The sequence below is a fragment of the Tinamus guttatus genome, unplaced genomic scaffold (genome assembly GCF_059628265.1).
Source record: "Tinamus guttatus ecotype Peru unplaced genomic scaffold, ASM5962826v1 Tinamus_guttatus_pri_ptg000291l, whole genome shotgun sequence".
Lineage (NCBI taxonomy): Eukaryota > Metazoa > Chordata > Aves > Tinamiformes > Tinamidae > Tinamus > Tinamus guttatus.
The window spans coordinates 1,767,964-1,782,581 of NW_028288825.1; the positions used below are offsets into that span (position 1 = coordinate 1,767,964).

Below are 14,618 nucleotides of genomic sequence, written 5' to 3' on the forward strand. Positions count from 1 at the left end.
GTTCCCTGCCCCAAATTCCTCTCCCCCTCCTCCTCCTCCTCTCCCCCCTCCCCTTTTTTCCAGCAGGAACAAAAGGAGCAGCCGGGATTGTGCCGGGCGGTAAAGGTTAGGATCCGCGTCGGAGATGATTGACAGAGTCAATAACCGGGAGCTAGCGGCAAGCCTTCCCAAAGCTGCTCTCCTAGTTAACCTGCTGGAGTATTTGTCTTCGGGATTTGGAGACGGGCGCTGTGTAATACCGAAATAATTTATCATGCAACATCAAATGTGGAGGGTTTTTTTCCCCTGCTCCTCCCCAATTTCTTTTTCTTTTATTGTTTGTTTTATTTTATTGCTTTCCCCAGGATGCAGCTCGGTGTCCGGTAAAATATGTTGAGGCCAGAGCAAGGCTTGGCTCACTAGTGGGTACCTGCTTGCCCTGACAGCGCGTGGGAGGACCAGGGGACTGTGTCCAGCTGCAGATCCGCAGGGAACAGCCCTGGATGCACAGCTGGGGCTAATGCTCTCCTAGACCCACAAGCATTTGGGGACCGCAGTGGGGCTGGTGCCTCCGGTCCCCTTTCTGCTCCTGCCTGCAGCTCCCTTGGAGCTGCCTGGGAAGGAAGAGGCGGATAAGAGGGATGTGTGCATTCATATGTGCACGCATGCATATGTGCATGCATGCAGAGATGCAGCTGTGCATGCATAGATGCATTAGTATATGAATGCAGAGATGCCTATGTGCGTGCCTACGTGCTTGCATGCATACCTGGGCTGGCGTTGCCACGCAGGGTACCTACATCAGCAGGGGACGTCGCTCCCAAATGGTTGTCCCCTGTTTTGTTTTCTTTCATTTTATTGTGGGAACTCGCAATACCAGTGAGAACAGTTAATCGGCATTGAAGCGATTCAGCCCAACAGCGGCTGGGAAGGAAGGAAGGGAGGGAGGGAGGAAGGAAGGACGGAAGGAAACAAGAGAGCGACCCATCAGGCAGCAAATGAGCGCAGAAGAAAACCAGAAGCGCGTCGTCCCCGCCGCGAGGCTCGGCGCCCGCCCCGCGGGTTAGCTCAAGGTCACTGCGGCGGCGGCCTCTACTCGGCCTCCGCTCCTGCGGCCTCCGTCCCGCGGCCTCCGCCAAACGGGATGGGTTTTGCCGTGGGGAAATGGGGGAGGCCACGGGGATGCGGCGGGTGGCTGAATCCAGGGAACGTGTGCTCAGGTGGAGCAGCTGTTTTGTACTGAGGCTCACGGCTTTTCTCATTTTTTTTTTCCTCTTTTTTTTTTTTCCCTTGCAAAACCCGTCTTGCCAGCTGGCGTTTTGCAGCGGCAGGAAGAAACGCGGCCACTTGATCGGGGTTTTAGCCTTTTGCCGACCTGCCTCTAGCGCAGCATCCCTCCTCCTCCTCCTTCTCCCCTCCTCCTGCTCCTCCTCCTCCTCCTCCAGCCCCCTGCAACGCGCCGGGCAGGGCCACCAACCCGGCCTTTCTGCCCCATGACAAACGGGAGCCCCAGATTGCAGCTGGAGCGAAAATAAAGAAAACCCAGGGGGGCTCCGAGGGGCTGGTGGAGGACGGCCGGGGCGCCGCTCGCAGGCCGCGATTCCCGAGCGGAAAGAATTCCTCACTGGGGAGGAGCAGGACGGTGGGGGGGGTCCCGTGCAAATGGGGACGGAGCAGAGGGTTCGGGGGGGCCCTGCCCAGGGAATTCCCCGGCAGCCGGAAGGGAGGAGCAGCGGGAATGGGCTGCGCTCCGCATCCCTCCTCCTGCTGCTGCTGCTGCTGCTGCCGCCCGCATCCGCCCGCCCCCGCGCCGCGGCCCCAGCTCCATTTATCATCATCTGCGGGAAGCGGAGTGTGCAGGAACAGCTGCTCCGCGCGGCCGCGCGCCGCGGGGGCCGGCGGCGGTGCCTGCCGGGCCGCACCGGCCTCACCTGGCGCTGGGCGGGCGCAGGGGCCGGGGGCTGCAGGGGGGCAGCCATGGGGGGGCGAGGAAAGGGGGGCAGGATGGGGGAAAAAGGGACAGGATGGGTGAAAAAGGGGCAGGATTGGTGCAAAGTGGGGCAGGATGGGTGAAAAAGGGGTAGGATGGGTGAAAAAGGGGCAGGATTGGTGGAAAAGGGGGCAGGATTGATGCAAAGTGGGGCAGGATGGGTGAAAAAGGGGCAGGATGGGTGAAAAAGGGGTAGGATTGGTGAAAAAGGGGCAGGATTGCTGCGAAGTGGGGTAGGATGAGTGAAAAAGGGGCAGGATGGGTGAAAAAGGGGTAGGATTGGTGGAAAAGGGGGCAGGATTGGTGCAAAGTGGGGCAGGATGGGTGAAAAAGGGGTAGGATTGGTGGAAAAGGGGGCAGGATTGCTGCAAAGTGGGGTAGGATGAGTGAAAAAGGGGTAGGATGGGTGAAAGAGGGGCAGGATTGCTGCGAAGTGGGGTAGGATGAGTGAAAAAGGGGTAGGATGGGTGAAAAAGGGGCAGGATTGGTGCAAAGTGGGGCAGGATGGGTGAAAAAGGGGTAGGATTGGTGGAAAAGGGGGCAGGATTGATGCCAAGGGGGGCAGGATTGATGCCAAGGGAGGCAGGATGGTTGCAAAGAGGGGCAGGATGGATGCAAGGAAGGGCAGGATGGATGCAAGGAAGGGCAGGATGGATGCAAGGAAGGGCAGGATGGATGCAAGGAAGGGCAGGATTGGTGATAAAGGGAGGCAGGATGGGGGCAGCTCCTTCCACGTGGGCTGCCTTGATCCTGCCCTGCAGATCTCTCCTCTCTCCCGGCACAGCCGGAGCTCAGCACCGAGCAAGGGCAGGGTCTGTCCATCCATGGCGTCTGCATCCCAGCCCCTTCCCAGCTCCGGGGACAACAGCAGGACCCAAGCGCGCGCCCGGAGCCGTTCCCGGCCGGCAGCTCCCGCACGCCCAACCCGCTGCCTCCCCCCTCGCAGCTCCCCTTTTCTCCCCTCCCTTAATAATAAAATTAGAGGCCGCCGTTTGCGGCGTGGCAGCCTGCCAGCGAGGCTTGCTTTAACCGCCACCAGCGCGCAATTAAGCAAATCCGGGGCTGACACTCCTCGATAGGCGCTCGCTCCCCGGGGAGCCGGCGAGCGCGGCGCAGGGGGGGCCAAGGGGCCGGCGTGGGGCTGTTTTTAGGCCCCGCGTCCTCTCCGAGGTGGCATCGGAAAAGCCAAGCGAGCGGCCGGAGAAGCGGCAGGGCCGGCCCCGCTCCTGCCTGGGGGCGTTTGCGGGGGCGCCCGGGGGTGCCACGTCCTGCCGGGGCCGTTGTTTGCGGCTGTCTGGCTGCAGCGCGGCGCGCATCGATCGCCGCGGGCGCGCGGAGCTCGCCCTTAATTGAAAGCAGGGGGGCTGGCAGGATCTGTGAGGCAGGAGCAGGGCCGGGGGGGGGGCCCATCGCCGCCTCCCCCCGCCTGCCGAGAGCCTTAACCTTGCCGCTGTCGACAGCTTGATTTGATGCCATTAAAGCTCCTGCTAGGAAACAGCCCGCGCCGGGCGGGAGCATCTGGGAGCGCCTCGCGGAGCCGCCGGCAGCGCCGGGGCCCTGGGGACGGGGCGGCACCTGCGCCGGGCCCTGGTGCATGGGCTGCACGGCTGGCATGCAGGCACCCCCCCAGCCGCATGCACGGGCGCCCCGGCTGCACGTGCGCCCCGTGCCTCGGTTTGCCCGGCTGCAAAATGGGCGCTGCGCTGGCGCGCGCTTGGTGCAGCCCGTGCGCATGCAGGGTGCTGCATGGCGCAGGGCACTGCATGCCCCATGTGCATACAGACCCCCGCGCACCTTCCTCCAGTGCTTTCGCTCGGCCTGGCCTTGACCCAGCGCGTTGGGAAAGCAGTAATTATTAATAATAAAAGAGGAAGGGAAAGGGCTCCCTTGGAGCAACAGCCCGGTGTTTTCTCAAGCCGATATCATTTCTCAAACCCGCTTCCCCGGGTCGGGTTAGGGGCCCTTTTCTCACTGCTAGGGGCTGCCCGGAGCCTTTCATTCCGCTGCCCGTGTTGCTGTGTGTCCCCAACCAGGTGGCTTTCGTGGCCAGAGTGTCACTCGGGGCTTTAACTCGGCACGTTGTGACTTGCCTTTTCCTTGCAATATGTGCCCGGCCTTGCGTTCGCTTCCGGCGGCGGCGAGGCCGCGTTTGCGCCGCGCGCTGCAGCGAGAGCAGCGGCTCCGTGACTCAGAGCTGCCCCTAGCCGCGAGCTGCCCCCGGTAAAAATGGAAAAAAAAGAAAGAAAAACGACAAGGCGAAGGCAGCAAGGCCACCGCGAGCAGGGCTCTGCCGCGGCTCTCCCGGCAGGTGGCTGGTGTAATGTGTCAGACGCGGCGAGCGCGGCCGCCGGGGACAGGGCCGCGCTGCCTTCCCCTCCCTGGCGTCGTCTCCTTAATAAATGCGGCGAGCGGGTGCAGCGCGCGGAGCCCGGCGCGGTCCCCGCTGGGGATGCCCTGTCTCTGCAGCCTCCCTGGCCACCGGTGCTGTCCCCTCCCCAAGCAGCTTCACCCCGCGGCTGCCGGGGACCCTCCCTGCGAGCTCCTTATCCGCCTGTGGGATCGCAGCCGCCATCCAGGTGCTTCCCTGCGCCCGGCACAGCGGGGCTGGGAATGGGGGCCGGAGGCCGGCGTGGGATGCCCCGGGGAGGGCGAGCGAGGCGGGTTGCAGCACTGAGGGCCATTGGGGACACGAAGCAGGGGGACACCAGCACGGGGAGGGGGGTCAATGTGACGCGGGGCGATGGGAGGCGCAGCGGGGCGACGAGGCGACGTGCTCCAGGGTGACGCGGGGGCCACGGAGGCCATTCCCCGCTCGGCGAGGCTGCCGCGACGCCGGATGATGCAGCGCGGGCCGCGGGGCCGCGCGGGGCCGCGATGCAGTGCGGGTGACATTCGGGGGGCGCCGCGCGGCGCGCGCTGCGGCGGCGACGCTTCATTTGAATTCTCGCCCCTTTCTCTCTCTCTCTCTCTGCCGGCAGATAACAAGCGCGCGCCATGCAGTCCTTTCGGGAAAGGTGTGGTTTCCATGGCAACCAGCAGAGCTACCAGCCGACTTCACAAGACACATCACGCCTGGAGAATTACAGGCATCAAAGTCAGGCCGGGCCCAACTGCGAGCGGCAGAGGCTGGTGGCGAAGGAGTACTACAGTCAGCAGCAAGTGCCGTACGCGGGCTACGAGAACAGCGCCGTGGAGAAATACCACCGGGGGAACAAGCAATTAGCGGGCCAGCAGCTGCAAGGGCGGCCGGCCTTTTCCAATTACGGCGTGCAGGAGAACAGCCCCTACCCCGGCCGCTACTCGGGGGACGAGAGCCTGCAGGCGTGGGGCGGCCAGCCCCTGCCCGGCGGCGTGGCCAAGTATGAGGAGAGCTTGCTGAAGAAGACGGCGGCGGGCGCGCGGCCCTACCACGAGCCGGCGGCGGCCCCGCTGCCCTTCCGGACTCACTTCCAGCAGCAGCAGCAGCCGCAGCAGCAGCAGCAGCCGGCTCTGCCCTACCCCAAGCTGCAGAGGCAGAAGCTGCCCAACGACGTGTCCTCGCCCATGCCCTTCTCGCAGACGCCGCACTTCAGCCAGCACTCGCAGTCCTTCCCCGCGTCCTCCACGTACTCGTCGGTGCCGGGCGCCGGGCAGCCGGCGCACTCCTACAAGAGCTGCACGGCGCCGTCGGGGCCGCCGCAGCACGAGCGGCCCCTGGGCAGCGCCGCCGGCCTGGCCCCCGGGCAGCGCGTGCCCAACCTGCACGGCTACCAGCCCAACCGCATCGGCTACGAGCAGCCGCCGCAGCCGCCGCCGCAGCCGCCGCCGCAGCAGCCGCCGCAGCCGCAGCCGCCGCCGCAGCCGCAGCCGCCGCCGGCTTTGCAAGGGAGGCATCATGGCCCGGAGACTCTTCACTACCAAAACTTAGCCAAGTACCAACATTACAACCAGCCGGGCCAGAGCTACTGCCAGGGCGACGCGGCGCCTGTGCGCACCCCAGAGCAATATTACCAGACCTTCAGCCCCAGCGCCAGCCACTCGCCGGCCCGCTCCGTCGGCAGGTCCCCGTCCTACAGCTCCACTCCCTCGCCGCTCATGCCCAACCTGGAGAACTTCCAGTACAGCCAGCAGTCCCTGAGCACGGGCGCCTTCCCGGCTGGCATCACCGACCACAGCCATTTCATGCCCTTGCTGAACCCGTCTCCCACCGACGGGACGAGCCCGGACGCTCAGTCCGGCAACTGCAAAAACTTGCAGAAGGAGAAAATCCCCGAAAACCTCCTGTCGGATCTCAGCTTGCAGAGCCTGACGGCGCTCACCTCCCAGGTCGAGAACATTTCCAACACCGTGCAGCAGCTTCTGCTCTCCAAGTCGGCCATGCCCCAGAAGAAGGGCATCAAGAACCCGGCGAGGACACCCGAGCAGCTCAAAGGGCAGCACTGCAGCCCCGAGAGCAGCACCTACTCTGCAGAGCAGGTAGGAACCCCCCTGTCCGACCCGCTCAGCACCCCCCAGTCCGTCCATGCTGAGACGCAGGATGCCGATTATCTCAGCGGGTCGGAGGACCAGCTGGAAAGAAGTTTCCTGTATTGCAACCAGAACCGCAGCCCTGCCCGCGTCAACAGCAACTCCAAGGCGAAGCCCGAGTCGGTGTCCACCTGCTCCGTGACCTCCCCGGACGACATGTCCACCAAATCGGACGACTCCTTCCAGAGCATCCATGCCAGCCTGCCCCTGGAGACCTTCACCAAGTACGTGACCAACGAACGGGACTGTCCCCGGCTGCTCCTCAGCGCCCTGTCCCAGGAGGAACTGGCCTCCGAGATCATCGTCCTGCAGGACGCCATCAACGAGAAGGCGGACAAAGCGTGGCCCAGCTCCCCCATGCTCAACAAGGATGCCGCAAAGGCCCCCTTCCACCTGGAGAACCACAGGCCGTGCCTGGACTCCATGGTGAAGGGCGCCTGGCCCAGCCAGGGCGACTCCAGCACGCTCACCGAGCCCCTGAAGCTGGACAAGGCCTCGGGGGGCAGCACGGGGAAGGACTTCGGCGAGCAGGTGTACGAGAGCGCCCAGGTGGAGTTTGCGGCCACCGAGACAAAGGATGCGCTCAAAGACGCGGCCTCTCTGGCGTACAACTCCAAGCCCAGCATCCCAGCTGCTACTTCCAGCTCCGGGGCTGCCAGCTACAGCTGCTATTCCAACACCACTGCCAACTCGGTGGGCTCCGACAACGCCATGGAGCATTTCGAGTGGCCGGACGAGAGCCTCGGCGAGTCGTGCCTGAGGTGGAAGGAGCTGGGGACGGGCCTGCAAGCCTCGGACATTCCCAAGGGCTTGTTCCCGAGCAAATTGGCGGGGTCCTGCAAGGAGAAAAAAAATGCCTGCAGCTTGGATCTGTGCGATGGCGAGCAGCCAGCCAAGAGCGAGCAAGCCAGGGACTTCAGCCGGCAGGCGATGGAGGAGGACGAGGAAGAGACGCTGACATACGACGAGGCCGCGAAGGGGGACAGCGAGCGGTGGCTGCAGGACACGCGGCACTGCTGCTCGGGCGGGGACTTCAGCGAAATCCCCATGATTTCGTCGCCGGATCTGAAGGAGTCGGACCTGGAAGCCGAGGAGTATTCTTCGCTGTGCGAGCTGGCGAGCTCGGAGCAGAAGTCGGGGGTTTACGACGCCTCGCCACCCAAGCCGCCGGAGCCACCCGCCGTGCTGTCCTCCAGCGAGGTGCCCGTGTCCGCCGAAGAAACCGTCAGCGCGGTGGAGAAGGAGAACTCGGCCCCTTCGTCGCGGTTATCCGGCCAGTCCGTGATCCTCCTGGGCCCCGCCGTCGGCACCGAAACCAAGGTGAAGAGTTGGTTCAAATCCTCCCTGCCCCACATCAAGCTGGAGGAGGAGCCCGGCGGAGGGGAGAAAACCCACGTGGAGACGATGGACGCCGGGTCGGCCCTGTCGCTCACTGTCAAGAAGCAGCTGCTGCCTGAGAACGCGCTGGGGAAGCCGGAGCCCGTCTCCAGGGGCAAGAGCCTCCGCAACAAGAGAGTCCACTGCCGGCTGTCGGAGGGAGACGACTCCAGCAAAGCGGTGCCAAGCCCGTTTAATGATCTGCCGGCAGCTGGCGTCGTGGCCGGCACATGTGTCGGGCCAGATGGCCAGATGGAGACACCGAGCAAGAACGCGCAGAGCCAAACGCCGAGGTTCCCGGCCGAGGGGCTGCCGGCTCGCATGTGCACGCGCTCCTTCACGGCGCTCACCGAGCCCCGCACGCCGGCCCCGCTCGAGGCGCTCAAGGCGCCGGCGCACCAGGAGAAGCTGGGCAAGAAACCCGCCTGCGGCGTCAAGCAGCGGGTGGCCTTCAAAGCCAGGAAACGCAGCGGCAGGCCGGCCCCCAAGGTCATCCCCGGCGATGCCACCCTCTTGGTGCCCAGCTTGGTGCCCGCCGAGGAGCCGGTGGGGCCGCAGGTGCCCGAGGGGGATGCTCCGGACGCCGAGGACAGGGACCAGCGATCGATGATCCTGCGCTCCCGGACGAAGACGCAGGAGGTCTTCTACACCAAGAGGCGGAGGGGCAAGCGGGCGGCCGACGTGCGGCTCAAGAACTGCAAAGCCCCCAAGAAGCTCATCTCCAACAACCACCTGCCGCCCGCCTTCAAGCTGACCCCCCAGGGGAGCCCCCACAAGGAAGGCAAGGTGGGCTCGCGCGTGAAGCTGCCCAAAGCGGGGCCAGGCATGGGCAGCAAGATGTCCGAGCGGCCTCTGCACTCGCTGAAGAGGAAGTCGACCTTCATGTCCCCCATCCCCGCCAAGAAGAGAAACCTGGTGCTGCGGAGCAACAGCGGCGGCATCAAGGAGGAGAAGCCCGAGGCTCCCCCCAGCCTCTTCAAGAAGATGCCGGTGGCCAAGAAGGTGAAGGCCAAGCTACCCGCCAAGAGCGCCGGCGAGGCCATCTTGAAGCCCCCTCCGGCCAAGGAGGCCCCCGACGTCTGCATCAAGATCACCTCGCGGGCGGCCTTCCAGGAGGCCACCAAGACCAAAGTGCTGCCTCCCCGCAAGGGCCGCGGCCTCAAGCTGGAGGCCATCGTCCAAAAGATCACGTCGCCCAACCTGAAGAAGTTCGCCTGCAAGCCTGCGGCCACTGCCACCACCGCGGCGGCCGCCTACGGCGCCGCGCTGAGCCCCACGGGAGCGGAGAAGGAGCGGGCAACCAAGCACGGCGGCCTGGCCCCGGCCGTGGGGGACGCCAGGCTGCCCAAAGCTGCCACCGCGGCGGCCGAGCAGCTCTGCCGGGGCGCCGGAGGCAGAGCCTTGAAGGGGAAGCCAGTGAGCGGCAAGAAGCTGCTCGCCGATGGCTTCAAGGCCGAGCCCCGCTCGCCGCTGCCACCCGCCGCGGCCGCCAAGCCCGGCGGCCTCCTCCCCAAGAAGAGGAACCGCAAGAGCAAAGCGGCGGCGCTCGGCGCGGCCAAGGCGGCTCCGGACAAGCGGGCGCCGCTGGGACCCGCGTTGCTGCCGCTACCGCCCCCGCCGCCGCCGCCGCCGCGGGAGCGGGCGGCCGGCGGCCCCGGTGGGGATGAGGCACCGCGGGAGAGCAAGAAACCAAAGAGTGAGGAGAAGGAGGCAACGGGCGGCCAAAGCCCTGAGGGGCGGCCGGGCCCGGGGCCGGGGCCGGGCCCGGGGCCGTCGCGGGGGACGAAGGCGCGCGCCAACCACGCCAACTACAACGGCTACTCCAAGCGGCAGAGGAAGCGCCTGGCGCACGGCAAGGGCAAGGCGGTGGCGGCGCGGTGCAAGAGCCGGGGCAAGCGGCGGCGGCCGTGCCAGCAAGCGCCGCCGCTGCCGCCGGCTGAGCCCGAGATCCGCCTCAAGTACGTGTCGTGCAAACGGCTGCGCGCCGACAGCCGCGCGCCGCCCTTCTCGCCCTACGTGCGCGTGGAGAAGCGCGACGCCTTCACCACCGCCTGCACCGTGGTCAACTCGCCCGCCGAGGAGGCCAAGCTGCAGCGCGCGCCCGCCTGCCCGCCGCCCGCGCCGCCGTCCCCGTCCCCGCCGCCGCGGCACCGCGCGGCCCTGCCGGCGTCGTCCAGCATGCGCCTGGGGCCCGTGGTGTCCAAGGCGCTGAGCGCCGCGTGCCTGGCCTGCTGCCTCTGCCGCCACCCCGCCAACTACAAGGACTTGGGGGACCTCTGCGGGCCCTACTACCCCGAGGACTGCCTGCCCAAGAAGAAGGCACGGCCCAAGGAGAAGGCGCCCGGCGAGGAGGCCGTCCCGGCGCTCAAAGCGGCGCCCGACGGCGCCCCTTGCGCGGCGCCCGTGGGCAAAGCGGCGCGCACGGACGGTGTCGCCGCGGAGGCGGCCAAGCAGAGCGCGCTGCGCTCCAGCCCGCGGGGCATGTTCAGGCGGCTGCAGAGCTGCTACTGCTGTGACGAGAGGACAGAGGGCGAGGAGGCGGCCGAGAAGCCCCGGCGGCACGAATGTAGCAAGGGCGAGTCGGCGGCGCAGGAGGCGCCGGCCGGCGACACGCAGGAGCACTGGCTGCACGAGGCCTGTGCCGTATGGACCGCTGGGGTGTTCCTGGTGGCGGGCAAGCTCTACGGGCTGCAGGAGGCCGTCAAGGCGGCTGCCGACGTGGTAAGAGGGGAGGGAGAGCGGCCGCGGCGGTGGCAAGGCGGGCGGACGGGGCGCGTGCGCGCGTTCGCACTGCGGGGACGGGACGGCTCCTGTCCCGGCTGCTCTCCGGAGCCGTGCGGAGCTCTGGGCTGCTTGCGAGGGAAAGGGAAGCGAGGCGGCCACGGGGACACCTGGGTGCTGGGTCCAGCGTGGCTTTGGGCCCCTCTGGCCCGGCGCGGCACCAAGGAACAATGGATGCCTCGTTGCATCTGCCATCCGTGTCCAGCCCGCGCCGGTCCCGTGGCTGCTCCGTTGCCAGCCCCTCTGGCCCCACTGCTCGCAATCCAAGGGGTAATGGGGTGTTACTGCCCAAGAGCAGCCACCTCCTCCATGGAGCTGTTTTTTGCTGGCTGATGGGATGAAAATTAATGAGATTTGCTGGTCCATGAGGATCCTGGACTTGTGAGATGTCCTGGGAGGCTGGGGCGGGATTTTCCAGAGCTTCCCCTCCGGTTTGTGCTCTTGCGTCTCCAGAACATCCTCCCAAACATCCCCGCCTGGTGCAGGGGGCAGTTGTGCCGCTACACTGGGGACAGTGGCAGGGGGCCCTTCACTGTCACCCCCCTGGGGATGTGGGCACTGCGATGGCACTGGGGCCTGTGGGTGGCACCGCCTGCCCCAGCCGTGTGTTGCCTGGAGCAACTCCGGGCGGGATGGCAGGGTGGGAGAAGGAACAGGGTGCTGTGTGGCTGGATGCTGCGGTGATGGGCGGGGTGGGGGGTGCCCTGCCACGCTCGTGATCCCGGCACAATGGAGCGAAGGGGACAATGAGATGGCCCAGGCCATGTCCTGGTCACCTCTTGGTGTCAGTGCTGGGAAACCATGGGCAGTGCTGGGAGAGGGGCTGCTTGGTGCCCCAGGACAGGGGTGTGGGGACGTGGGCTCCCGCGCGGGGCTCTCACGGGCTCTCCTGTCTCTCTCCATCCCTCCGCTCCTGCTCCGGCCCCGGCGCCTTGGCAGAAGTGCTCGAGCTGCCAACAAGCGGGAGCCACCGTGGGCTGCTGCCAGAAGGGGTGTCCCCACTCCTACCACTATGCCTGCGCCGTGGACACAGGTGAGTCCCCCGGCGCCGTCACTGCTGCCACGCACGAGCCGAGCTTGCCCGGCCTCAGCTCACGCGCTCATCCGGGACCGGGAGGACAGGGATGATGCACGGGAGGGCCGTGCCGCAGGTGCCAGGCTGACCCCTCTCCTCTCCTCCCAGGTTGCTTATTAGCCGAAGAGAGCTTCTCGCTGAGATGTCCCAAACACAAGGTACGGCCCGGCTGGACCCGCGTGTCCCCAGCTCCTTGTAGTGCCCAGGGATGCGGGGAGGCCACGGGGAGGTGTCTCCATCCCCCCTCTGCACCCTTGTCCCCAAAGGAGGGGTCGGGATGCCAAGCAGAGGTGCTGATGCCACGTCCCGTCTTCCCGCAGAGGCAGCCGGTGTAGCGGTCCCCACCGAGGAGCGGGGTGCCAGGGGCACGTGCCCCACTGCCACCGCCGGAGCCACAAGCGCCACAAGGGGAGGCAGCCCACGTGGCCGGAGCCGCTGTCGCCCGTCCCGGGCCACCTCCGCCAACCTGGGCCAAGGGCACCCGCCCAGCGCCCAGGCCACCTCTGCGCCACTGTTGTGCCCTGGAGCCACTCCAGGGGACACGGGAGATCCAGCTCCGGGCTCTGCGTTCAGCCGCTTGGAGGAACTCTACCCAGAGCCGATCCAGATGGGCGCAGGAATCCAGCTCCAGGCTCTCCTTACCTCCGGGGAGCAGTACCCAGAGCCGATCCAGGTGGGCACAGAAGTCCAGTTCCGGGTTCTCCTCTCCGCCTCCCTCCCCACAGCCGGTCCAGGCGGGCGCCAGATCCACTTCCAGTTTTTCTCCTTCCCCCTCCTCTGGCCTCTTCCTAGAGCCAGTCCAGGTGGGCAGAGAAATCCGGCTCCAGGTTTTCCCTCCTCTAGGCCCTGCTGGCCCCGGGGCCGGGACCTGGCAAAACCTGGTCTGGATTTGCCCCCGGGATGCGGAGCCAGGGAGGGAGGAGAGGGCCGGGGGCAGGGGCGATGCCCGCAGGACCTGGGCTGCCCCCGGGCCGGCGGGCACGGAGCGGGACGGAGCCGTGATCCCGGCCGGCGCTGATAACGTGCACGGCAAAACACAGAGACTCTATTCCAGGACTACATTAGCTGCACAGGGGTTGGGGGGGACGGGATGGGTAGCGGGGGGACGGGGATGGGGACGGGGGGACGGGCGGGTGGGGGGCGGGTACCGTGTACAAGGGGTCCTGACAATGTTGTCTTACTCTGGAACCGCTGGACCCCACGCGGGTCCCAGTTCTCCATATCTCACACTGATCTGATCTGAGATGTTGCCTTCAGCAAACCTCATGGTGTCTGTCTGTATATATGTGCGCGACGGAGAAAAGAAAAAAAGACAAAAAAAAAAAAAAAAAAAAGCAACAGCCTGCTGTTTAAAACACCACTTTGCTTTTTCAGTTTTGTTCTTCCATCTCCTGCCCCTCTCCTCCATGCCCACCCTGCCTGTCTCCCCCTGCTCCTTCTCTCCGGGCCCTCTCCGGCACGGCTCGGTGCGGCGGCGCCTCCCGGCCGGGCCACATCCAGGGCTCAGGTGGCAGGGAGAGCAGGGCCCGCGTTTTGCCAGCGCTTGCGCTGGGCTCGTGTGTCCCCATGGCTGTGCTGTGTCCCTGCCAAGCAAAGGGCGGGCGGCTTTGCTGTCTTGGGCTTTCCCAGCTTCGATTCCTCCCTCCTTTCCCCTCTCCTGTCGCATCCCTGGCCCCCACTCTATCCCGTGCAGGTGCTGCATGGCCCTTGCTTGCTTGGCTGGCAGGGGCCTCCTCCTGCTGCCACCTGAGCATCCCGTGTTCCTGTGGTCTGAGCATTCCATACTCCTGCTGCCTGAGCATCCCATGCTCCTGCATCCTGAGCATCCCATGCTCTTGCATCCTGAGCATCCCATGCTCCTGCACTCTGAGCACCCCATGCTCCCTCTGCCAGAGCATCCCATGCTCCTGTTCCTTGAGCATCCCATGCTCCCGCATCTGGAGCCGCTCTCCCGCCAGGCACAGCCCTGCTCCCTTGCTGACGTGGGCTTTGCTCCCCAAGCCCTTCTTGCAAAGCAGCCAGAAGAGCCACAGCGGGGCCCGGCAGCACCTCCCTGTCTCCCTCTGCAGCAGGGACCACCAGAAGCCCCAAGGAGGGGACAGGGGTGGCGCTGGCTTCGCCCAGGGCCATCACAGCACGAGCTTAGCTTGGCCTCTTTGGCTTTTGCAGCCTTCCCCGGCTGCCCCGGAGCTGCTGGGCTCATCCCAGCCGTGCCGGGCACCCGGGCAGGATTTTGCTCCAAGTCGCCCAGCCTGCGCCCCGCGCTCCTCCATCCTCCCCAGCCGTCACCCCCAGGTTTGCTGGCCAAGAAATGTCTGTTGTTTCAGCAGCGCGCCACGGACACGGGAGCGAAAAAACACGCCCAGGAAAAAGTAAATATAGAAAAAAAAAGAATAATAAAAATAATTAATAATAATACAAAAAAGAACTCTTGGTGTCCCTGGCAGTGCTGCCTGAAATCTGGCTATTTTTAGTGACATCTTGTACATATGACTGTAAAATGGTAAACCGTGTGTATTATATATTGCCTCATTATATAGTGTATATATATGTATACATATACATATATATAATATATATGAAGACTGTAAATGTTAAGACTAGTGTTCTTATTAGTATATTGCTTCACACTGAAGATTGTGTGTAACAAGCTGTTTCTAAAAGATGTTTATTTTCCTTAAGAGTAAAAAACAGGTCATTGCATTCAGAGCGTCAATAAAGATACAACGATTGTTTTGGAAGTACGTGGCGGCCCCGGCCTGGCCTGTGTTTGTGCTGCGGGCGCCGGGCGTTTGGGCACCCTGCGGGCTCCCTCGGCCCGTGTTCCACCCTTCGCATCCCGGGTATCCCAGCCCTGGGCATCGCTGCATGGGGAAAGGCAGGACCCGGAGCCAGGGATGCCCCTTTGGG

The 14,618-nt window shown here is 65.2% G+C and overlaps 1 protein-coding gene across 1 annotated transcript in view; it reads left to right on the top strand.

Moving 5' to 3' along the window:
* The window catches only part of RAI1 (retinoic acid induced 1), a 28,735-nt gene extending 16,112 nt beyond the window's left edge, over positions 1 to 12,623 (top strand). The window contains exons 2-5 of the mRNA XM_088527775.1: positions 4,948 to 10,573; positions 11,573 to 11,666; positions 11,817 to 11,866; positions 12,029 to 12,623. Coding sequence (XP_088383901.1) covers positions 4,964 to 10,573; positions 11,573 to 11,666; positions 11,817 to 11,866; positions 12,029 to 12,043 — 5,769 coding nt within the window. The 5' untranslated portion in view covers positions 4,948 to 4,963 and the 3' untranslated portion in view covers positions 12,044 to 12,623. The remainder of the gene's footprint in view (positions 1 to 4,947; positions 10,574 to 11,572; positions 11,667 to 11,816; positions 11,867 to 12,028) is intronic.
* Positions 12,624 to 14,618: the final 1,995 nt, after the last annotated feature.